The sequence below is a fragment of the Heterocephalus glaber genome, unplaced genomic scaffold, assembly GCF_053883595.1.
Source record: "Heterocephalus glaber isolate CG9 unplaced genomic scaffold, H.glaber_assembly_v1.0 deba00001586, whole genome shotgun sequence".
Classification (NCBI taxonomy): domain Eukaryota; kingdom Metazoa; phylum Chordata; class Mammalia; order Rodentia; family Bathyergidae; genus Heterocephalus; species Heterocephalus glaber.
In genome coordinates, this window is record NW_028258364.1 from 1406669 (window position 1) to 1432872 (window position 26204).

General features: G+C 33.8%; 1 protein-coding gene across 5 annotated transcripts in view; it reads right to left on the minus strand.

Annotated features, from left to right (window-relative positions):
- Prdm5 (PR/SET domain 5) overlaps positions 1–26204 on the minus strand; it is a 198036-nt gene that overhangs the window by 70679 nt on the left and 101153 nt on the right. For 3 of the 5 annotated variants that reach the window (XM_013075911.3, XM_004854921.4, XM_087193243.1), the window contains 7 exons: positions 25762–25936; positions 23586–23760; positions 21336–21457; positions 17075–17154; positions 12893–12977; positions 11537–11694; positions 2246–2339 (listed from right to left, as the gene is read on the minus strand). In XM_013075911.3, coding sequence (XP_012931365.1) covers positions 2246–2339; positions 11537–11694; positions 12893–12977; positions 17075–17154; positions 21336–21457; positions 23586–23760; positions 25762–25936 — 889 coding nt within the window. Of the gene's footprint in view, positions 1–2245; positions 2340–11536; positions 11695–12892; positions 12978–17074; positions 17155–21335; positions 21458–21720; positions 21814–23585; positions 23761–25761; positions 25937–26204 lie in introns of all 5 variants that reach the window. The other 2 variants (XM_087193244.1, XM_021236440.2) reach the window with 2 other exon arrangements.

Here is a 26204-nt window from a genome sequence, read left to right on the forward strand (position 1 = left end):
GCATTTTAATTGCAGGGTATTATTCTTGTAAACTATTTTGTCTTTATACACTTTTTAGATTTATTTAAATATATCTGGGGTTTTTTTGGTACTGGAGATCAACCTTGGGACCTTGCACTTGCAAGGCAGGCAGCGGCACCACTGAGCTAAATCCCCGGCCCTAAATATATCTTTACATAAAATTAAAATTATCATCAATCAGAATATAAAGAAATAGCAATTGATGAAGGATTTTAAGCATAAATGTTAACAATATCAAATCTAATCAGGTACCACAAATATATTTTAAAATCCTTTAATATTGCTCCTACCAAAGAATTTCCACTGAACTATCAAAATATTGGTCAAAATATTGTACAAAAACTCTATCAAGCTATAGGAAGGAAGTTAAGGTGTTAAGAAGCTAGCTAGCAACCTGCCTTTTGGATCTTAATGTCATAGAAAATAATTTAGTAGTTTAAAATAATTGTTTTAGAAAATAATTTCTAAAGTAATTATTATAATTTATTTGTATTTTGAGCTACAGTACAGATGTAAGTTTCCAGCAATAGCCTTCATCTATTGACATTAAACGGGTTTTACTTTTCATATTGTGTGAGATAAGACCTAGTAGTTTGTCCTTTGTGTTTCAGCTGTTTCTTGTTTTCCCATCCTTTTAACTCACTAGGTCTTCAATGGTGTCTAACTTACTATCAATAACTGCCTTCCTCACTCAATTATGAAGATTGATTTTCTTGGTCAAGTATCATGATGCAGCTTCAGAAAGCCCCTGACTGCTGTGCTGATCCACAAAATAATAAAAGCATAACACACAGCACAGTCACAGGCAGCCACTTCAATCCTATTTCTCAAGTTGTTGAGGACCAATAAGCTGAAATCAAAATTATTAGATCTCTTTTTAATTCCTTCCTCTTACAAGAAATAAAATTTCATTTTTCCAAAGGAAAAAATTTCCTGTGCATCAGGCCAAATTTAGCCATGAAAACTTTAACAAGATGAATATGGTTCACTTGTCTAAATCTCTATTCTAAATTCCACTCATCTCAATACAATTACTTTTCTTAAGCAAAATGGTAAGTGAAATGGAATGGAAATTCCTGCTGTTGCACAAATTTTTTCTTAAATGCACAGTTGTTCTTTATAAGGAAAATGGAAAGTTGTGCTAACAACTTCTCCAGAACTGTAAGGTGAACACAGAATGGCCTGAGAGCATAACACGATATTTTCCTACAGGAAGCAGACTGCATTACTACTCAGTATTTATAAAACTTTAATATCTTTATTATATTTCATTTTAGACACTTCAACTTGACCAGAGAAAATTTCTTCCAAAATACTGTCCTATGAAACCAGTTGTCAAGATTGATTGTCTTACACACCTCAGAAATTTAATATTTAACAGCACAGTAACTTGACATGTACAGAGAATTTTCTACCTATTAAATATCTCTAAAATAAGAGGCAAAAATTTTAATCATGCAATTCTTTCTTCAATATTTGAACAATAGTGTATCTGGTTATCTCAACAACTGAACAGAGAACACTTTGAACTTCACCTCTGCAATAACATTTTCTTCTCAAAATCACGTCCTTCAGTGATGTGAATAAAAATTCTGTGATATTCTAAAAACAGTGCAAGCAATAGACTTCTGTGGTGTGTGTGTGTAGAACTTAATAAAAAATTTCCCACCAAAATAAGAAATCAGAGATAACATAGCAAAGGGAAAGGCACCTATCGGTGACTAATCCCCAAATTCCACTGTGCCTCTCTGAGTCTCAATATTCTCAATTCCTTTCAAATTAAGGAATCAAGTTAGATGTGCACTCCAATCTTCTCCAATTCTAAAAGACTGTGAGTTATAAAATCTTGCCAGATATCTCCATGTTTTAAAGACATAGACATGTTTCCTTAATCATCATCTTTAAAAAGGAACAAAAAAAAATTGTTTCAAAACAAAGTTCAAAGAGATCTTTGTGAATCCAGGGTTTTAAAACACAAATTATAATTATAAATATTGGGAAGAAAAGATATAAAATGTCACAAAACAGCTCATGTTACCACGGAAAATAAAGCAATAACGAAGGAAGAAAAGGTGAAAGGCAGAATTACTAGTCCTTCTGATGTTTGAAAGCAGATAACCTAGTCACTTACAGGTTTACTTCCAGGTGCCTACATCCTCAAAATATCTAAGAACAAAGTGTGAGATGATTCTTTCTGTTCTCAACTGCCTGAATGGGGACTTACTGTTATGTATTAGCAGGTGTCTCTGCAAAGAAAATGGGGTCCGGAACAAAGCTTTACATTCATCACACTGGAACGGTCTCTCTTCAGAGTGAGTCTACGGAAGAAAAACAATGTGAGTCAGGAAAAATGAGAATCAACTCAGCATTACAAAAATGGACTGTGGCTTCATGAAGGAAAAAAGGAAAGCAAAGGAGGGAGACAGTATCTTGTTTCTTCTGGTTCCTTTCTTCCACCACACAACTGTACACACAAATAGTTTACTCACAGGAGAAAAACTGATATATTGTCAAACTCTGATATTAATTAAAAATTTGATAAATAGCTAAGGAAATTGTTCTTACTATGTCAAATTGTTAATCTAAATATACTCTGAAATTTCTCTGCGCCTACTTTGCAGTGCGAGATGCTGAGTAAATCCTCTAAAAACTAACCTTCCTCGGCGGGGATTTAGCTCAGTGGTTTTGCCCCCTGCTGCGCAAGCGCAAGGACCGGAGTTCGATCCCCGGAACCAAAAAAAAAAAAAGAAAAAAACAACTAACCTTCCTCTAGCACTGGCCAGGTTTAAACTCTGTTGGCACCAAATTTCCAACAAGGACACAGCTTGATTCAATGAGGAATTTCAAATAATAATTAGTACTAGGTTAAACTTTTCCCTTAACTATATTCCAGCTTTCATTCATGCTATCATTAACCCTAAGCAACATTCATCACATATTTAATTTGTTTCAAATGCCAAACTAAACACTTCACAGTAATTATTAAATTTAACTACAACAGTAACCTGATGAATAAAACACTACTGTTGTCACCATTACATAGATGAGAAAACTATGATTTCAACAGTTTCACCAACTTTTCAAAAGTCACACAGTTCAGATGGAGCAGGCACCAGTAAGCTGTATGGTACATGACAGACAGAAATATGTTGGTAAACAAGAAACAAGGGCAAGCCACTAGCTCGATCTAATATCCGAAACAAAACCAACACCAGGACAGAAAAAGCATGGTCACTTCACCTGTTTTCTATTATAGTCAGAATAAATACATTTGGCACAAATTAGTGAATAAAACCTTATTCTACCATGGATGGCAAGTTAATAAAGCTCATAAATGCAAGAAAATTAAACTATGCTTTTATATTACAATAAAACAATCACTTAAGTGATAGGAGGCAGTATAAAAATTCAGGAAATAATTTAAAGGGCAGGCACTTTATTCAAAATGTACTGACTTACACATTATCATAGTTTAATAGAATTACAATATTCAAGATATCACCTATTAACTCAATGTTAATGAAAAGGGGGTTATAATGTTTGCTATCAGTTGTGAAAATACACAAAATATGGAAAATCCCTTTTTCAAAGTCAGGCTAAGTTAAAAATATTTCAATGTGTGATTTAGCCACAGATATTAAAATAATAGCATGAAAATATATATCCTTATAAATGAATAAAAGATAAAAAGAGTAGGTTTCTTCATTACATAAAATATACAAAAATTCAGTATAGAAAACCATGGCATTTCAAGTTGGGAAAAGAGTGGAAGATTTACTAAATGGTCTAGAAATTTTAGAAAAATAAAGTTGAATCTATTACTCCTTAAAATAGGAGAAATATCCATCATGTCAGGTATTTTTTAAAGTGATGAATAAAATTGTATAGAATTTTGGCATGGCAGAAAAGTGGATATTCAGATGAGAGAAATAAGTTCATTTAAAGCTGCAAAGCAAAACCTTTGGCAAAAACCAAAGAAAATATTTACAACATAAAATAAAAACAGTATTTTTTATAAAAAGTTATGGCTCATTAACAAGAAAAGATGAAACTCTAAAAGAAAATCACAAAAGGACTCCTTTTCAGTCATCACTCCATCTCATTCATTTTATCATTTCATCCCAGATTTCTGCTGTGCCATTGTTAGTCTTGTCTCAGATGTTGGAAACATAGCAGTCAACAAAAAATATGCAGTCCCAAATTCCCTGCTATTAGTTTTTGTACTAGTGCGGAACAAACAACAAAAAGGATAAAATATGTGCTCTATTAGGAAGGAATATATGATATTAAGAAAAATAAAGAAGGAAAACAGTGCTTCAGAGAGTGGGACGATAATTTTAAACAGGTCTAGGAAATTCTAGACAAGGATGTGACTCTGAAAGAATATATGAGGAAACAAAGGTTAGTATTTAGGTGACAGAGATAGGAAACACTATGAAGGGCTGTGTGGTTGGAGATACATGTTAAAGATTGAGAAATGGAAAGATGCCGTCAGAGAAATGAAAGAAGGGAGGAGAAGCAAATCACGGGTAAAATTAGCCAATATCCACAATTTACAGGAAGAGAGGTTTAATTTGTTCAGTTTCATCCCATAATCAGCTGGGTCCAAGACAAAGACATCATGGTAGAAGGCCATGGTGGAGTAAAGCTGCTTATAGCATGGTAACTGTAGAGCAGAGTAGGGGAACAGTGCCAGACAGCAATGGGCCAAAGACCATGTATATATAGCACCCAAGATCACATCTCCAATAACCCACCCAGACACACATGATTGTGTTTTATTAATCTACTAGGTATTTCTTTGTTTTGTTTTGTTTGTTTGGTACCGTGGATCGAACTCGGGTCCTTCCGCTTAGGAGACAGGCGCCGGAACCACTAAGCTAAATCCGCGGCCCTCTACTAGGTATTTCTTAATCCAATGAAATTGACACATCAGGATTAATGGACATAATACATTCTTCATCAACTTACACCCAAACATGTCTTCTTAAACTATACTTAATCATCAAATAAAGACAATAGCAAGTTCATAATTCTACCTACATAATACAACTATTCTGCATACAAGGAGAAATACAGTAATTCCTTCCCAGAAGCCTCAAGAGCACCAACATTTTTCAAAGGTCCTAGTCCAACGCTTACATAATAAACCTAAAACTACATAAAATACACACTATCTCGCTGTTTACAAGGTCTGTGGATTAAATTTTTACTGTCAAATTTATAACCACCTTCTTGAAAATGCCTCCTCAAAAACACTGGTTGAAACTAGAAAGATATTAAAGAATTTGGTTTAAATTGTAGACAGTAAAGTATAGCTCATTCATACAAAGAAGTCAAGAGCATAAAATTTATATTATGTTATTAACAGCAGCATTAAGTAGCCAAAGTTCAATCTTTCCATGGCTTGAAAGTCACAATTCCATTTGGTAAAAAGCCAGAATCCCATGAAACCAGGTACTGATTCCCCACAGTCATAAGTATACCGTGATGGGGCAAAAGATGTTTTCTAAGAGAAGGAACAGCAATAAATATTTAGAAGAAGCTTTGGATGGCAGCAATTTGAATTCCTACTCAGAGAATAAACTGGTAGTTTTTCATTGAGATTTACATGGCATCCATAGAGGCAAAAGTGCAGATTCCTATAGTACAAATAGATAACACTGGAAGAATTTTAGTTCTGTCATAAAACTTACCATCAAGCACACTGTTTTCTATATAATACAAACCCTTCAATTTCTAACAGATACAAAGATGATATACTATTTGGTGAAAATTGGATCAGGCAAAAATAAACAGGCAGCTCAGCTACAGATGAATACTGAGCTGTGTGTGTGTGTGAATGTGTGTAAGCCCCACCTGGACACATGAAGTGCCAGCACAGCCACAGGGCATATTTTCAAAGAAACCATCATAGAAAGTAGCTAATGTATTTTTCATAGTTAATACAGGTGTAAATTTAAAGTCAAAAGATTAAAGCTTAGAGTTAATTTCTAATTTTAAACATAAAACATCAAGATAATAGTCTGAAAACCTATTTCATACTGAAAATATTGTACTTTAGCATATTTTAGTTATAAAACACAGTTCTCATTTGTACATTTCTCTCCTTCATTGGCTCAAGTTTGTAGCATTTTTTGGATGATACACCTATGATACACTCTTCGTTTTTACTGCTATGTAAGAAAAGACAGTATCTCTTTTTCAAAGATATATTAATTTTCCATTTAATTTAACTTAGCTTCTAAAATTATATCCCCTTCCCCTAAGACTGTTGATGTCCTCTGAAATCAATGTCCTTGTGTGTCGAGTGTGCACACGGATGTGGTGCCCTCCCTCAGGCTCATTTCCCATCTGCTGTCTTCTGTAAAGCACACAGCCTATTTACATGTTTAGCCCTCTTGGTGACAAGCCACCACAATGTCTTCTGGCTCTTGCTCATCTATTCCAGTTTTTCCCCAATCCTCTTTCACTTAATCTTCTTCTAACAGAAACCCCAAGCCTTAGGTAGAGTGAAAGTAAAAATGATACAGAAAGATCTCCACGACTCAATAACATGTTCTCATATATAAAAAAATAAGAAATATGCTGGTAGCATAGTATTAATTTAGTTTGGCATTAATATAATAGAAAGTGAGTCATGTTTTTGTTTTCTGGTTTTTCTATCAAAAAGAAAAAAAGGACAAAATGTTTCCAAACCAAATCACCCACAAAAGCAAGTGTTTATATGATGAATTATTTTGTGTGTGAAGTGGGGTTGTTTTTAACATATATCAATCTCTGGGAAGATAAAAAGGAAGCAGTGGTCAGAAGTCTGCTTGTTAAAATTAATCTTCTCTAAACAACATATAAAATTTTTTGAAAAAGAAAAGGAGGCCTTGCCCAACAGAAATTAATATACACTCAGTTGTGTTTGTTAGAACAGTAAAATATTGCAATAAAACAGATTAAATGGAACAGAATGGAATCCAAAAACAGATTACACTTAAGGAATTTTATCACATTTTACACCTAAACATAAATTCTGGATGGATTAAATACTAACAAAAAAAGGAACTTATCATAACTTTTAAAAACCTGAATAAATGTTTGCATAATTACAGAATAAAAGAGTCCAAAGGCATGAAACTTCATATGCATGTATGATAAAATAAAAAGGTAAAACTTTTTTACTCAGAAGATCCAAGTTGGTAAATGGGGGGGTAAGAAACAAAAATAGCAAGGGATTAATGTTCATAATATGTACAGAACTCTTAGAAATCAATGAGAAAACAGAGAAGTAGCCCAATAGATAAATGGACAAAGTATAAACAAGAATTTTTCAGAAAGTGTTAAATGACAAATGAATTTATAAAAAGAAGAAAAATTTTACCCACCATTGGTAAAATGTGGTCAACAGGTACTATGAATTAAATGTAGTACCTATCTCCAAAGCACCTCACCATTGTGACTATGGTTCTAGCACACAAAGACAAGTAATCTTGTACAACATAATATTTTAAATGAAAGAGTATTTCACCTAAGAAGAGTTACCTGATGCAAAAGAAAAGGAAAGTCTGGCTATGTAAATACTGAGTAACTGTTTCTCAGTCACCAAGTTGGAACCTTCTTAAGATCTTTTTAAATAGTTTATTATCATGTTAACCTTATACTATATGTCCTAGTTTTAGAGCCAACTTCATGACATTTTAGGGAGTAACCTTTCCTATTCTTTAAGATCAAACAATTTTACTGACACAAACTCTGAACTACATTGTCTTTCAAATTGTTCGATAAAACTCCCCCAAAATTCTTCTTATAAAAAATCCAACACACACATAATACACATGTATTATTTTATTAAACAATCCTTACCATTGTATTTTCTCTTCTATTTTTTAATGGGTATTCATGATCCACTAAATTCAAGACCATAAAGCAGTCATGCCTAGAGTTTGAATATGACTGGATGAGACATTACTACAAGATGCCCAATGGAATTATTTTTTTAAAAAAACTATGACTAGATTTCCTCATAGGCTTCTAACGTTCCATCCCTGGAAGGCTACATAGAAACTGCGAAGGAAAGTCCTTTATTTGTGGAGACAGACACCTGTCCCCAAGAAGCTTGTTTAAGACTTTTCTAAGGGAAAACCTCTCAATCTTCACTTCTATCATCAAGCAAGTACTGCCAGCTCCATGAGCCAAGACAGTTTGATCTAACTGAATATCCATCATAGGGCAGAAGAAAGAAAACACTATATATCTTCTTCAAGCTTTGCATTGGATTTGATAGGGAACAACATGGAAGATGATTAATAATTGACCAGTTTCTGTCTCCTGCAGTTTCGGAATGTCTGTCCAAATGTGATTTAAATAATAAAAATACAGCTGGATCCAGGTAAATGATCTTGATTTTAGCTAAATGTTAAACTATAACTCAGAATAAGATCAAATGTTACAAAAGATGAAGGAGCATTAAAACTAATTTTGGCTTATTGAGCTTATGTAACTCGCTAGGTGATGAACTGAGTATGTTTTCAAAACAGAAACCATCTCTTCAAAATCTCATTATTGTTATAATCAAGATGAATGACAATATTCCTTTCTTTCAGCAAATCTAAATATTAAATGACAAGAACTGGCCTAAAATAAGACAACTACAATAAAAATGCATAGGCCATATACTAAAAAAAAATCAGTAGAAGATTTAAGTATTTAAAATAACAATCCTTTGCCATGCTACCTGACAATCAGACTGACTCTTTGTGGGGTTTTTTTTCCCCCCTAATTTCTTTGACTAAGTAGCCATTAATGAATAATGATGGAAGAAAAAGTTGATTTGCTTTTTTATATGATTCTTAAAAGAATGTTTCAGATACTTTCACATAACCATACCAAATCTATGCTATGATCATAACACAGTAAGGAACATATTTGTCCAGAGGAGAAGGATTGAATGTGCTTTCCACTTTGGAAATTACAGCCATCATGGTTTCTATCCTTCCCAAGACATCATTATTACTTTCACATGATTTATAGCTGAAAGGATGAGAGATGGTGCATAGAGCCTATGCCAAATTCCCATATGACATATAACACAAGCCAAACTATGAAAACTCATAAATGTGGGTAGATCAGTTTCATCAAAGAAAGGAACAAGAGGGTTCCAGAGACTGAACAGGAAACTCACCAGATAATTCTTTAGTCATGTAATTCCAAAGCAGCAGTAACAAATGCAGCCCTGCCCAGAACACAGAATAGTTGAGCCAAACATAAGGGCTGTAAGTAAGAAATCAGGCAGAGACACTATCAGTTAATCCTGTGTATTCTTTGCTAAATCTACTTTTTGTTTTTCTTCTTGAACTAAAGCTGAAATTACTATCAAAATTTTTTAAATGATTTCAAAAGGGACAAAGTGGAAGTCCCTATAAATACCAAAATAACTGTAATCCTCATGAAATAGTAAAAGAAAAAGTAAGTACTATGTTGTCTTAAAAGAGGTTATAAGAGGCTGAGGCAAGAGGATTGCCGTGAGTTCAAGGGTAGCCTGGGCTACATAGTGAGTTTATGGCCAGCCTGATCTACCTAACAAAATCCTGTCTCAAAAAGGAAAAACAAACAAAACAAAAGAGGTTATAAAAATGATATTTAATAGCATGCTAAAGTGTATCAACCAAAATTAGGCAAATATTTGTCATGTCACAGATATTTTTACATGCATTTCTAAAATGTTGAATATCTTTGGGCATGTTTCCTGAATTCATTTCAAATATTATTTATTACTACAAAAATAAATTTGATAAAGCTAGTATGTTCTGGAACAAGAAAATGAGCTAAAATAGTTTAAGAAATGTAAACAAAAATAAACAGAACAATCCAAGGAATTATAACTTAAAGGGAAAGGAAGTTAGAGAGGTTATGTAGACTAAAGGCAAATACTGAGTTGTTTTGGGAATGATGCATGCAGAGAACAGAAAGGTAAGTTGGAGAGTAAGTTAAGGTTATGGTTTGGTGAACTGTGATGACAGCAGAAAGAGTATATATATATATATATATATATATATATATATATATTAGAAAGCATCAGAAATCTACTTATTTTATTAAAACAAGAGAAATATAACACAGTTATGCTTTGGGATGATGTGGCTGGTAGGATGGACTGTAGTGAGAAGAGATTAAATACCAGGAACCCCAATGAGATGAATATGAAGGTAATCCAGATGAAAAATAATTTATCAAGACATTGCAATAGTAAAGGAGGAATGGGCTGGAGGTTCAGCGAGAACAGGTCCTGGGTTCAGTTCTCAATACTGCAAAAATAAAATAAATGAAAACAAAACAAAATGGAAGGGATGATTCAAAGGCGATGATATGGAGACAGTAGAGTCTTTATGGCTTGGTTTCTAATTTTATAGAGGAGTCAAGACTGAATAAAGCAACTTGATTATGTACTTTGTCATTAGCAAAAGACTTTCCAAAAGAGAAGTTATTAGGGCAAAGAAGATGAAAAAGTCCTTCTAGAGCTTGTTAAATGCATTGTCAAAAGATGCCCAATTTTGTATCAGGTAAGTAAGTGGTTATAAATATGGGTCTGCAGCTTGGTATTAATGGAATCATTTGTAATTAGCACTGATAACAGAAGTCATGGATACAGCCAACATTTCTCAGGGAGAGAGGACCTAGAATATCTAAATTACCCTCTTGGGGTAAAGGCAGACTATAATGACTGAGATCTTAAATGTCCTCTAAAAATTTGGTTACCACCTTAAGAAGGTGGGGCCTAGTGAAAGAAAGTTAGGACACTGGGGTGTGCCCTTCATGAAGATATTGGGATCCCAGCTTCTACTTCCATCTTTTTACTTCCTGGTCATTGTGAGAACAACTTTGCTCTACCATGTGCTCCCCATCATGATTTTTTGCCTTACAATTGGTCCAAAAGCAACGAAGCCAACCAACCATGTACTGAAATACCTGAAACCATGAGCCAAAATGAACATTTCCTGTTCCTAACTTGTTTATCTCAGGTATTTTGTTACAGTGATGGAAAGCTGACTAATACAGAGACAAAAGAAGTGTTCAGAGAGACTGTCAGGAGACCGAGCAAAGTACACTACAAGGACACCAAAGATGAAGAGAATTTCAAACAGGTAACATTAACATAAGCATCAAACTTTATGGAAAGAAAGAAAGGAGTAAAGATTTAACAATTATTAAAACCTCATACCCCTCACTGACTTAATAACTGAGAGCTTTTTAATTGATTTAATAACTCAGTGGCACTTTGAAAAGAGTATCAATAGAGCATGGAAGACAGAAATGAGGCTGCAAAGAGTTATGGTTTGAGTGAGCGGTTCTGAAGCACAGCAAGATCTTCTCTAGTTACTCTATTATATATATATTTATATATATATTTATATATTTTTTTTATATATATACATATACCATGCCCCAGATATACAAAAATTTCACTGAAAGATGAACATGAAAATCATGTCAGTGAAATGGTGAAAAAAGATTAATAAGCTTTTACCTTCTTGTGATTCTTGTAAACATTTCTGTGAGCAAATCCTTTGCCACAAAGTTTGCATTTGTAAGGCTTATCTTCACTGTGGATTACTTTGTGGGCCCCCACTTGATCAAGCCTCTTGAAAGATTTATTACAAATCTCACAATTATAGGGTCGTTTTTCTGTGAAAAATGAATGGAGACAATCTCATATCTACATAAAGGTAAAAGGTAAAAAAAGGACACGTCCTTACCTTAAGTTACTTGTTATACATAACTAAACTACAAAGCAATGTCAAACTAAAACAAAACAGGAAGAAGAAAAGTATCCAGCAGTCCACTTACATTGGATATGTAAGTCTATTCACAAATGAAATGTGAACTTGTTCTTCTACAGACCTATTTTAAAAACTAAAGGTAGCTTTAATAGAGGTTTAAATTCAAAGAAGAAATCCTATTTCCAGATGAAAAAGATGCTGATATGCGTGAGTTTAAATCAAGGTCACAGCCAGGAATACTAAGAGAGGCCTGGCAATGAGGGACCTAAAAGCAAAGCTGCCTCCTGCGGGGCCACACAGGGCCCATATAGGCAGAGTTTCCAATTCTCAGCAGGAACTAAACACTTAGGCAAGTATGTCAAAGCCATATGTATGTGATATTCATACAATGTTGACAACTAAATTTTAAAAATACTGTGTGAATCAACCTAACATATTTGAAATCTCTGATTTTAAATTACTAAAGCATCTATATCTATCTCCAAACAATGTGGACATTCAAAAACATTCTGACTTCAATGGCTTCAAATTACAGACATCTTATGTTCTAGGAGACTTCATAAAGCAAAAATTATTTCCAGAGTTGCTTTTTTAAGTCTGCGTAAGTAAAATGAACTTATTACTCAAGCTTGCTTAAGATGAAAACAATGGCTTTAAAATATTTTCTCAAAACATATTTATAAATTTCTCAATAACATTTTATTAGCACCACAATTAAGATGTAAAAGTATCTAGAAATGTAAGAGCTGTAATTGTTAATCTCTAGTAAATGTTAAAAACTGTGCTAGCACAACACATAAACAATTTCACTTAACCTTCATAGTTACTGTTTTTGAAAGTCAGATAACAGTATCCCATTTAACACATGAAGAATAAAGAAACTGAGGCTCTGAAACTGTGACTCTGACGAGCACCATTAACTAAATCACCTAACAAACTAAGGTCTAGAGAATTAAGTAACTTGTTCAAAATCTCACAAATAGTTAATGGCTAAGCAAGAACTTAGACAGCCAGGGAATCTCATTACCCTTTTAGAACTCCTGAAAATGTCAGTCATCCTTCTGTAGTGATTTCAATATACAATGAACAAGTATAGAGTTTACCTGAGTGGGTGATCATATGACGTTTCAGCTGATTAGCTGAAATAAATTTCTTCATACATTCTTGACAGTCAAATATCTCATGAATCTGGAAAGGATTATATTGACAGTTAAATAAACAGTTGGAACAAAGTAAATTACTCAGAGCTCATGCCAAAATTTAAATCTATAGTTGCTTCTGCAGTTTCAAAACTATTATAATTCAGCCCTAATTTGTTCATATTATCTCATATCAATTGAAAATGCAGCAAACATACATTATTTAATAAAACATTAAAAAATTAACAGTCACACCACTTAAATATGCAGTATAGCTGATCTGTTTAGTGTATATTAAAATGTGTACATTAAAAATTAAACCTCATATATATTAACTTTTGTTATGCACAAACTTAGACTTAGAAATATGCTTCCTGCAGGAAATGATATTACTTTGATAATAACATACTTTCATAGAAGATAATGGTATTTTAAACTTAAATGCATTAATATAGAGTAAAATATTAAATGCAGACTAGAAGAGATATGCTTCTGAAAACATTTACTTCACATGCAGAATCATGTACTTATTTTATCTTACTGATCACATAGAAGTCAAATATGGTCAGAGGACCACAATAAAAAAAAAAAAGGAAATGGGTCAAAGTACAAAGTAGCAGATATGTAGGATAAACAGGTCTCAGTAAAAGATAAAGAATAAAATCAACAATAATGAACAGTATTCAGGACTTTTTGCTAAATGAGTGGATTACAGCTTCTTTTGCCTGAGGGCTGGGAGGAGGGGTAAATATGAGTTGAACACGTTAAACTGTTTCACTCTAATGACTATTTTGCTACACAGTGGTATCTTATAACTCATGCTGCATACTTTACACATAGACAAACAAAATGTATTTTTATAAAACGTAAGGGGGATAGCTTTAACAAACAATTAGCTTTTATAAATGTTACAATTAGATGATGCATTAGATCTTTCTCTTCCAGACTTATAGTTGGAGAAATTAGGTATTATGAAAAGTAGAAGCCTAGCTTATTATCAGAAATAATGTGCTCAGTTCTAAAAGCAACACACTATTTTGCTGAAGATTCCCAAGTGGTTTTGGTGAAGTCCTGTTTTGTGTCAGCCTCATTGAAGGTACAGCTGCCTCCCCAAGCATGATCCCAGACAAGCAAGAAGCGAAGACAGTGACCATCCTGCAGAATAACTAGAGACACATGGAGTACAGGTCACAACTCTGACTGGGCACAACACAGGAGTAATTAGTGGTCCTGTAATGGTTTCCTTGATCTACGGGGCCATGACAGGACTCAAATCAAGGAGGGTGAAGTGGTTTTGGGAGGAGGCTAACAGATCCAAGGCCTTGGTGGAGTCCTAATCTCTTCCCATGCACATGGCAAGTCTAAGGATACTGACATTTCTCTGCTTCTGTCAAATATGACTGGATATGCCAGAAAACTCAATTATGAAAAGTAGAGAATCGGGAAGCACCCAAGAGATATCATTCCTCTCAAGTCTAACTGCTATCCTTGCTGTGATACAGCAGTATCTAATCTTGTCAGGGGATAGGATCAAGTCCAGAGAACCTAGCTGCTGAGAAAGCAGCATGGAATCTGCACTCCACCCTAGAACGAACACAGGACAAAGCTTGCAGCCCGCAGGTGTTAAAGGCGTTGGCCTGGTCGCCCAGCAAGGCCTGCACAGTGGCTTCCGCTGAACACTGATGTCTGAGAAGCAGTGAAGTGACAAATAATGTTTATTTGAGGGTAATAAGAGTAGATTTATATTCTTAAACCCTGCTTCTGTAATGCATAGCATACACTTTTATGACAAACAGATGACAAGCCTCTGAGCCATACAAAAATGAAAACTTTTATGCATTTTTATCTTTAATACTGAATTTTTATTGGTATATCAAATGTTCAAAATCATTAAATGATATATAAAAGGTAACCTAAAATACATACAGTACTAAGGAATACTGATTTGTTCACTTAACTCTCGTAGCTTCTGAAACATTAAAGTTTTTTGAGGGTGAATTAAATTGATAGTCTCCAAATTATTAAAGAGATCATTTACTATACACAAAAGCATGACAAAGCTATTTTCAAAACTCTTAAGGTGTCTTAATAGAACAGATTTAAAGTGAAAATGATAAGTTACAGTACTTACACCAAATGCCAAAAACATATGGTGTAAAATTTAATATGTCATATTGATCTGGAGGATAATATTTTGTAATCCTAAATTAAATATTTTCAAGAAGGATCATAATATATCTTATTATAATACAAGACAGCATCCACTAATATAAAATGCTGTACTCTACTGTAATTTAGCATTGTCACAAACCACCATCTACTGGCAAGGTGAAATACTGCAACTAAACTCTATTAGACATTAAGACTCATCCAACTAAAATGTCAAAACTGGAATAATTAAAAGCTGTGTACATATTCAGGAAAGTTAGAATTGAGCAATTATGCTTTAATGAATGGAGGAAACAGCTTTATCATGCTAATAATTTATTACATTCTGTAACTCGTAATAACTCAAAAGCATGAGAGATAATGCCTGTATTCTATCACCATCATGTACAATTTCTTTCTATGAAGTTATTTCCTTCAGAGGAAAAGGTTCTTATATTATGAAAAAATCAAAACAGGACATTATTCACAAATATACACCACAGCCAATTTTGCTAGTCTACTTGGTAAACTACCTTAAATTTCAACCTCTAAGATTTAAATAGATCAAGTAACTAAATTACAGGATGATAAAAGACAATGTTTAGAAAATATCTATTCCAGTAGATTCAATATTTTTGTCTCAGGTTTCTGCTTCCCAAGCTGTAAAGGTGATAGGGAGAAAGAAAAGGAGACCTACAAGAAGGAACATCTAGAAAATGATAATTAGTTCAATGTTCCATTTTAAAAATAAGAAAATTGAGGCCCAATGTTAAATGAAAGATAGTGACAGAAGAACCCCCCAACCTGAATCTCAATGCTTATTCCATTATTCTTCCATAAATGGATCAAAATCACTCACCATACAGAATGTATCCACAGACATGTTAAAATAATTTAACTATCTCCAGAACACAGTTGGAGCTACTAGGTTAAAAGCCATATGAATTTTAAGTCCCATTTAATTACTACAGAATAGATCTAGATATGTATAGCAAGCACAAATTCATTTTAGAAACCACAAAAAAGTAATTTTACTTTTGTTAGTACCACTTTCTCTTTCCTTGTGTATTAATTCACTAAAAGAAAATATTTCATGTTCTTAAATATTTTAAACGCACAGGAAATTAGGAAGTGATCATTTACATCTTTGTTACATAATAAAACACAACATGAATATTTTGAACCTTGTCATGATGTGAACAAAATCTAAATTATAATTTTATCTTAGTAACTGGTTGCTAATGTTGTTAGTTAATAATTGTCATTTGTTTTTCAGATTAATTTCTACAGCAAAATAATAACATGGTGACTTTTAAATTTATTTTCTCCTAATAATCATTTGTTTCTGCTAATACCACTTGAACATGCAAACCTATGAGTGTATGCTTTATCATGTTAATGTTAAAAAACAGAATAAAGAGGGCTGGGGATTTAGCTCAGTGGCACTGCGCCTGTCTTGCAAGCACAAGGTCCTGAGTTCAATCCCCAGTACTGAAAAAAAAAAAAAGAATAAAGTAAAATCAAGTGTAGCAAAACATTATACTAGGAATACATATTACTATTTTGTTATATCATAAGGCACCTTGTTTTAGTTGTGTCAGACTAAACCATAATATTCTTCCTTTTAATAGCCAAAGGCTCCTTCTCAGAACATTGTAAATGGCAAAGGTATGATTTTCTCATTAATTTACTTATTCATTGCTTTTCCTGAGCAAATAGCAATTGATACAGTGTGAAACCAGATCAGGGTTAAGTGAAGGATTTAGCTAAACATGACACCTAGCATTAAAGAAATATTTCAATTAATTTGGAATAAAGACAACTTAAAATATCCTTTTACCTTTCTGCATATTAGTTTTACATTCTAGAACATGTTACCAATAGCAAAGCTCTGTCTTAATAATATAAAAAAAAATCAACTGAAAGTTTTTACAGCAGACACTATAAATGCCTGGAAGATCTGTTACTGTGATGAAAGTTAACCTTTACCTTACTAACCTTTCTATGTTCCTGTAGGCTTGATGCTGAGGAGCACTTTTTATTGCACACTGAACATATGAGCTTTTTCTTAGTGTCTCCTAAAAGAGAAGTAAAACAGCATTATAAATTAAATGAGACTACTGAGAGGTACAACTGATATAGTGTTTTTACACACGTAACTTCATTTTCGTACTTCAGAATCTCATATATGTTTAGATGCATGTAGACATATCCATAAACTCAGATAAAGAGCAAGTTGTATTTTAAGACCCTTTCTTTTTAAATCTGAGAAATCTTCAGCTTGATATAGCATTTTGTACATAAAATAAGCCTTTCACTTTTTTGTATACTAACGTAATATTAAAAGAGAAAAAATTTCTCTGCAAAAATAAAAATTAACCAAATATATTTAAGAAAGAAAAAACAATTCATAAATTGATTTTTCTATTCCATTTATACATAAATAGAATATTTTATTCTATCAACTAAGTTTTTAAGGTGGGATTTATAGATTATTATTTCCAACACTTGATTTACAAAATTTGTGAACACATGCTTTACTAGATTAATGTTAAGAAATAGGATAATGTAAAATCAAACAAAATAAAACATATTCACAGTACATGTTAATCAAAACAAAATCCAATTTTTTCTTCTTATATAGTGACTAAATTTAGAGTAGTTCAAACTTCATGATGGTTATTTAAATGAAACATTTTAAGTATAGACATTCAATAAAACATTTTAAAGATGTGATATAATAACAGTATCATCTGTACTGTCATTAATAACCATAAAATCATGTTTTCCACTTTTAACTGATTGATTTCAAGTACAAAAATTAAACATATTGCTGGGCATAGTAGCACACACCTGTAATCCCAGCATTTAGGAAGCTGAGCCACAAAGATCATGAGTTCAAGGCCACCATGAACTACATATCGATTTCAAGGCTAGCCTGGACTTCATCCGGAGACCCTGACTTAAAAATACCAAAACAAAAACCAAAAACGGAAACAATGAACCAACATGTATTCAGCACAAGACTCCAACAATGACCACTACTAGTCCATGCCCATTCCATGCCTAACCACAATTCCATCCTCTCCCCAATTCTCTTTATTATTTTGAAGCAAATTCAAACCAAGTAAAAATAATTCCAAAATGATTTTACCATAAGATCGTGTTTATCAAAGAAAAACACATTTTTAAAAACTACAAAATATGACTTTTCAAGATACCAAGATATTCTGGGTAACAGAATATCTATGTAATACACTGTCTTCCTCATGCTAACATTTCAGTTAAGAAAATTTTCTTGGGGATTGACAAATGGGCTATTGAATGAGACAGTTCTTGAGCAAATGAGTATCTGACTGAATATATCTGTTCAATTCCCAACAAGCATCTACTAAACGTGAAGGGCCACTGAGAAAGAATACTCCCTCTTTTCCAATACCCATTAGTTGAGATTGACCATCTTTGGCCCACAATGTTTAATTGCCCTATTCCAGACCTCATGACAACTGCTCCTTGGGACTTGCCCATATCTTTCCCAAGAGGAAGGTCAGAGGAGAAAGAGAGCAGAGAAAGAAGTGGTTTCTCTAAGCACTACTCTTCCTTTGCTCTTGTCCTTCTGCCACTGCTCTTCCAAGCCAGTGTCACAGCTTATACACCAACCCCCACACATGCTCTCCAATCTCTTCTCTCTTCTTCACATTTCTTCCTATCTCTTCCTCTTCATCCTAGAGCTGGAAAATTTTCTTTGAAGAAAATGCAGAAAAATCTCATGACTACTCATCTGAGAATATAGATACGTGTTATCTCCCATACACTGTTTGCATTTACAGAAACTAGGCAAATGAGAAAGATGACAAGTGGGTTCAAGATCTCAGCCCTTTCATTTTCTGTTTCCTCCTGTGTAACCGGGCTACTAGCTTTCCCAGGTTCAAGAACAGCAGCACCAACACAAAGCCGTAACTAGAATGTATACTATTATTGGTTTTCCCATATGCAAGTAAATCTGATGTGACTTTCACATGCAACTTCCAAAAATATTCAGGAGGGCTGGGGATGTACCTCAGTTGACAATACTTGCCTAGTGTGTGCAAGGCCCTGGGATGAATCCTCAGCACCACAATAAAAAAAAAAAATCAGGACCATATTATAGCAGGTGATGATGGGGAAAGGAATTTATACAACAATACTAAACACACAGTTAAGCACTTGGGTTACAATACAATGTTGGTTAAGTATGCTTCCTGGAGCTAGTCTAAGAACCTTACCTACTATGTTACAGTTTTTATGGAAAATTATGACTTTCTTTTAAATACTCAACTTTCTTTTACTCTGCATTTTCAATTCATATCACTTCAAAAGGAAATTTGTCATCATAAGTAGAAGCTGCAAGACCTATTTCCTTGCATACCTTTGTCCTTTTATAATAAAGAATTCTATAACAATATATGCCAGTATTGCTTTGCTTGCTACTGTCAATAGGAAATACTCTTTCCTCAAGTGTGTGTGCAGTTCATAGCAAAAAGAGGCAGAGAGATCATGAACGAGAAATGGAAATCATGTACCAAATCCAGAAAAAGGTATGCATAGTGACTTTTGGCTAAAATACAGCAAGAGTTCACATTTTATATAATTTACAACATAAAAAACCCCAAAATTTCCTTTTATAAATTATTTCCTACAAATTACCATGAATTTCCAGAATCTGTAATATTAGACTATCCAATGCCAATTACAAGAAGCCTCAAAAATTTATGCTCATAGCACAGCATGACAAGCACATGCCCAGTAACAAGAATGCAAAAATTTCCAGTTTCACTATGCATCTGGTTTTCTACTTAGTTCAGCAAAGTTAACTTTAAAACTGACGGGGAGGGGATTTCGCTCAGTTGTTTCGCCCCCTGCTGCACAAGTGCAAGGACCCGAGTTCGATGCCCGGTACCAAAAAAACAAACAAACTTTAAAACTGACATGAAAGTTTTGTTACAATGCATTACAGACATAAATAGAGAAAAATAAGAGCAGCATTTTAACCAGAACAGCATTAAAATAAATAAATAAATAAATAAATAAATACCTATGAAGGCAAGTCTATCAAAAAGTTATGCAAGGGCCAGGGATTTAGTTCAGTGGTTCTGCCACCTGCCTTGCAAGCGCAAGGTCCCGAGTTTGATCCCCGGTACCGAAAAAATAAATAAATAAAAATTATGCATGTCTTTTAGAATTACAGGACAATGTCATTTTCCACCTATCATCTACATATTCTTCAAAAAGAAAAACAGAAAACATCACTGTAAAGCTCTCACACTCATTGTGCTGCCCAAACCAACACTGTGAATTTGGAGCCAGCAGCCAGGCTCATACAGGCAGCCTCTATGACTTTAAATTGATACTTTTGGAACAATGAATAAACATAGAGAATAGATGTTAGGGTGAATACCCTTTTCACAATAGTGTGGGAATAAGAAGAAAAAGAACTCACCCACCCAACCCTATCCAGAGACCTATTTCTACCCACTTCCCAGAAGCCAAGGGCAAAGGCAAATACATGAGAATAGAATATATACACAAGGATATATGGAGTTCAACGAACCTCAACATCTTTTGGGGAAAAGACATTAAGGAAATAATACAGTCAGTGGCTCAACTCAGTGCAAAAGATTCAATCTATAAACCAAAACACATTTACTGATTGCTACAAAGTGCTAAGCAGATAAAAATCTAAGTGACAATAAATTTTGTATTTGTTTTATTGTTTAGCTAGCCATTAGAAGGAATTTGAATAGCATTTGCTTCACTAATCAAAATGTATTCAATTCCCATTGAAAAATGTAGTTAGAAATTTTCTCCAGTATAGAAGAAATGTAAGCATTTAAAAAATTGAATTTTTCTGTTAAAAACATTAAGATGGTAAAGCATCACTTAGTTTTAAAATATATCTATAACTGTAAATCTCAACTTATGAAAGAAAAATTTCATATGCTATTATCAAAATTATTTTTTTAATGCACCTGACTACCAAGCAGAAGCAGATTCAAGTTTAGGTTTATAATTATGATCAATTCAGAGATAGGAAAACTAACAAATGTTGCTTGAAATCTACTTGAAAGAGAAATAGTGTGGTGAACGAAAATAATCTACATCTGTGTGAAACATAATGGAAAAGTCATCTTTTGTCTTCAAGAGTGAGAATCTGAAACAGATTGCTGTGGCCTGGGGAGAGGAAACCCCTTTAAAAAACAACCTTCCAATGACTCCTCACCCGAGTGGACATTTTCCTGGTGTCTCTTCAGGGCATCCCTACTCTTCAGCCTCTTCCCACAGCTGTCAGCCTTGCACACGAACCTGTCATCTCCCCGGCAGGTCACCTGGTGCTGCTCAAAACTACAAGACAAATGGCAAAGGCAGACAAGAAGAAGAAATGCTAAAGACCCCCTACAAAATTCCAACATCATGGCAGGCTTTTGAAACACATGCTCCCTACTAGAGCTTCAGGGTCATTTCATGCATTACCTATGCAGGTAAGAAAGAAAAGCATTTAAGTCCTTTAATTAGTGTAGTATTGAGTCACTATGAAGCATGAAATTGTGCATGCAGAAAATGATCCACAATTTTATAACAGCCATCTCATAACTCAGACACAAAACCTCAATGCTGAACTGAAGGAAAAATTGCAAAAAGAGCACTGAAAACTCCACGAAGAATCCTTCAGACTGCTTTTCGCTGTGCACTGAAGACCACTGAGGGGAAATAGGGGAAAAAAGACAAGAGAGTAACAAAAACTGGAACTCTAAGAAAATAATGTGAGAATATGCTAACTTTGAATAAAATCCTAGCCATGATCCTTTTTCATTCTGTTTTATATTGCCTTTGAAGATTTTTTTAAAGTATATACTTTATTTAACTCTAAGCTCTAGTTCAGCAAGGGTATTTTTCATGTGGAATACATAATCCTAAATGTAAAAATGCTGACTAGAATGCAGTTTTTGAGTATATTTATTAAAAAGTATATAGTCCTTGTTTGGTGGCTTTTTTAGTTTTTCAATTCTTATTTTTTATTAGTACGTTTGTAGCACATGATTACACTCCTTATGTAGAGACAGTCTGTGTAAAAAACACATCTCAATTCCTTTTTCACCCTGCTCTCCCCTCCCCCTCCCTCCATCTCCTCATCCCCTTCCCTTTTGTAAAAGCTCTATCTTCCTATCTCCTTACTTTCTTTTTTTTTTTTTTTTGGTACCAGGGATCGAACTCGGGTCCTTGTGCTTACAAGGCAGGCAGCAGAACCACTGAGCTAAATCCCTGGCCCTGTATCTTTTATTTTGCTCTTCATTTATATTTTGAGTTCTCATATATGAAAAAGCATGCAATATTTAATCTTGTGTGTCTGACTTATTTCACTAAATATTATGTTCTCATGGTACACTCATTTTACTATGATGATACAAATTTATAACAGCTTTCTTTATAGCAGAGTAGTACTTCATTGTATATAAATACATTTGCTTTATCTACTGATCTGCTGATGGACATATAGGCTGCTTCCAAGATTTAGGTATTATGAATTGTGCTGCTATAAACACAGGGGGCTTTTTTAAAAGAAACTAATAGAATCTCTAAATGTTTATCTGCTATTATAAAGTTTTAATTTTTTAAACATTGAATTTAAGAAGAAATTTTTATTCTCAAATGTCATAAGCACCACTATATATATATGAGTGTGTGTGTGTTTTATATATATATGGAAAAGGCCTTAATATGCGAGATCACACTTTAGAACTTTAATGAAACACAAAAAGAATATTAAGCCCACATTAAAGATTTTTTATTCATATGTAAGATGTTTTATTCATATGTATTCTGTTAAATATAACTCATGATCACTTTTAATAATTCTTCATCCTGTAAAATATTTAAATAAAACAATAATACATATTGTTAATATAGACTGTTATGATAATAAAGGGTTAAGATCTGTGCATATCATTTAATTCATCATATTGTCATATCCTGTACTTATTTAATTATTCCTCCAAAGTTGCTGTGAAAGAAATAGTTCTTCCCAAAATGTCTACTTATTCTTCATACTCTGAACATTCTACATTTTTTAAAACTTTAACTGATTTCAGAGGGAATAGCAAATGGTGATAACTGAAATTTAGGATCTGTAACCTCAAAACATGGGCTAAATAATATATATATCTGAATTTCATATTAGTAAACCAATGAGTTTGATATTGAGTGGCAAGTTATTAAATGGACAAACACTGATTAGCATAAAACTGTTTCCTTACAACTTCATAATCAAATATTTCAAAAAGCAACACACTAGATGACAAGATGAATTAATGCAAATGTAGAATGCCTAATCTCTCTCTGTTTCTGTCTCTCTCACACACACACACACACACACACACACACACACACACAGAGGTTAAAAAGTATCAGACAAGCCAAAGGGAAGAGTTGAAGTGTTAGCTATAATTTCAAAGATATTCTTTAATGTACGTACTGTCTTTGCAAAGCCTGCTTAACTGGGAATTTCTTCCCACAGTTCTTGCACTTAAATTCTTTCTCCTCTGTAGGCTTTTGGTGCAAAGTTTGGAGATGCTCAGCAAGAATCTCCTCACTGGCAAAGCTCGATTCACACTGTGGACAGGCATAGTCCTTTTCACAGCCATGGGCATCTGCACATGGAGGAGGAAGCATATTTACAACACAGAAATTCAGAGCCAAGAACTACTAGTTCTTGCTCTCGTTTTAAAATCAAATTAATTGTATTCAGTGGAGAAAAGTCTTGTCCACAAAACAATGACAGTAGGTGTTACTGAAGAGACATACATTATTTTTAAAATTATTTACTTGGGTTTTGCTGAATTAATACAAAATCAAATTCAAATTTTAATTTATCCTATGTTAACATGTCAGACCAAAGAGTTATTATCAAGGTTTTTCCCTTTTTCACACCCTGCTTCACAAGAAGAAAAATCCAACTGAAGCAAACTTTTGAATTACCAAGGGGAATGTAACACATGTGTGAAAAAAGACCAAAGTCATAAAAAGCACTGCTGATTCCAGCAGGTGGAGTGAGTGATGATCACACTTCATACACAATTTCACATGTTGCTCTTTTTTTCTATGTAATATCTCAAGTAAACTTTTTAAAACTAAAGGTACTATAATTTATTTAACCAATCTTTCAATTGTTAGAGATCTGAGCGGCTTCTTTGTTTCTTTTGCTGGGTTTTTTATTTCTTTGATTTTATAAATGAGTCTTTAAGAATCCTAAAACAAAAATAGCAATAATACAAGTACCTGGTTGATATGTTTAAAAATCTCTTTAAGATTCTGTGGATTCCATTCACACAAATAATAAAAACTGTTATTCTCATAACAAAACAAATTAGGGCAGGAAAAGGCAAACAGGAACATTTTACTTTTAAATTTTAAAAATGAACAAAATAATAAGAAATCCTAAATGTTATGGAGACAAAATAAATACCCTCAAAAAACAAATACGGAAATAATTGCCAAAGTCTGATGTTTCAAACAGTTCAATGCATATTTGAAAAATATCACAGACTGAGCCTCTCCACTTAAACAATCCAATTAAAATAAAGAAGGAGACATAAGCAGGCAAGGGTGAAAGAATACTCATACTTTCTAGTCAGTGACATACAGCCAGAATTGGAACTTCCTATGAAAGTAATCTCTCATAGCAACTACTAAAACCAGTCACTGCTAAAGTGGTTTTGCTCCACAAAATGGAAAAATACAGCCTCCTGTGGTCTGAAATGTCTGTGAATCCCTAAAAGCACATATTGAAACTCAATCCCTATGGAATAATACTAAGAGACAGGACTTCTCAGGAGTATTTAGTCCTCAAGGCCTCTGCCCTCTTAAATGGTACTGGTGCCCTGTAAAGAAGTATAAGGAAGCTCGTCTGCCTTCCCATCATAGGAAGACAAAGGTAGAGTGTGCCATCTGTGAGGTGCGTGGTGACCCTCACCAGACACCAAATCTGCTGATGCCTTGACCTTGGACTTCCCAGGCTCTAAAACTGTGAACAATAAATTTCCATTTTTCATAAATTACCCAGTCCAGCCCAAGTGGACTGAGAAACAGCCTATTACAAAATGTGAACACCTATAAAACATCGTTCACATTTCCCTCAAACTTCCTTCACACATAAAACACAACATAACAGACACAAGATCCAATCATAATAGTTTCATTTCTAACAGCTGACAAGCATGTGAAATCTATCTCCTAGATTGCAGGACTGGTTTAAGTAAGTCTAACCTATGGCCATCACAAATTACAAGTCATCAGAATAAGACAAACTAGCAATCCTGCAGGCTTCTGTGATCAGACAGAAAGAGAATCCCAGAAGTTCAGGATTCCCAAAGGACCTCAAACAAGAGCAAGGCCCAGGACTCAATCCTCTGGGATCCAGCAGGGTCCTCCTGTATACTTCATCTCTGCACTCTTTTTCCCACGTGGAGATGAGAAAGTAAATGCTCAGAGAGCGACTTACCTGGTGTTTTCAGACTGATCAGTGAACATACAGCTTCATACCCTCTTTCTCTGACAATGCTGTATTATAACGCAAATATAACTCAGAGAGTTCACACTGTATTTCTTTTACTGCTTTTATTCTCTCAGAACACCAATTAAGGTTGCAATACCTTTTCTGCCAGCTGCTGATTGTCCTTTAGAATTTTCAATTTTCCCTTCTTTGATCACTGTCATAATCTGCTGTTCCTCCTCATCAGCCTCCATGTCACTGTCCAGGTAACCAATCAGAAGTTCTGTATCTGTTTCTATATCTTCAACTGCCAAGTAGAAAATGTTTTCTCCTTCCTGAAATAAACAAACAAAATGCTGAGGCAGTCATTTGTTTCTGGTAGTTACTAAGAAATCATTTTAAGAAGTATGAACTAAGTGCCACGTGCCTGTGGTAAATTACTATTACAATTTTTTACATCTCCAACTGATCTAGATACTGAAAATGGAAAGAGAAACTATTCAGTCTTCTGGAAATAAGACACAAAGATATATATTAGAAAAAGTGAATTTACATGTGCAAATGAAGTAAGAATTATTACATAAAAATGTCCAAGTGAATTCT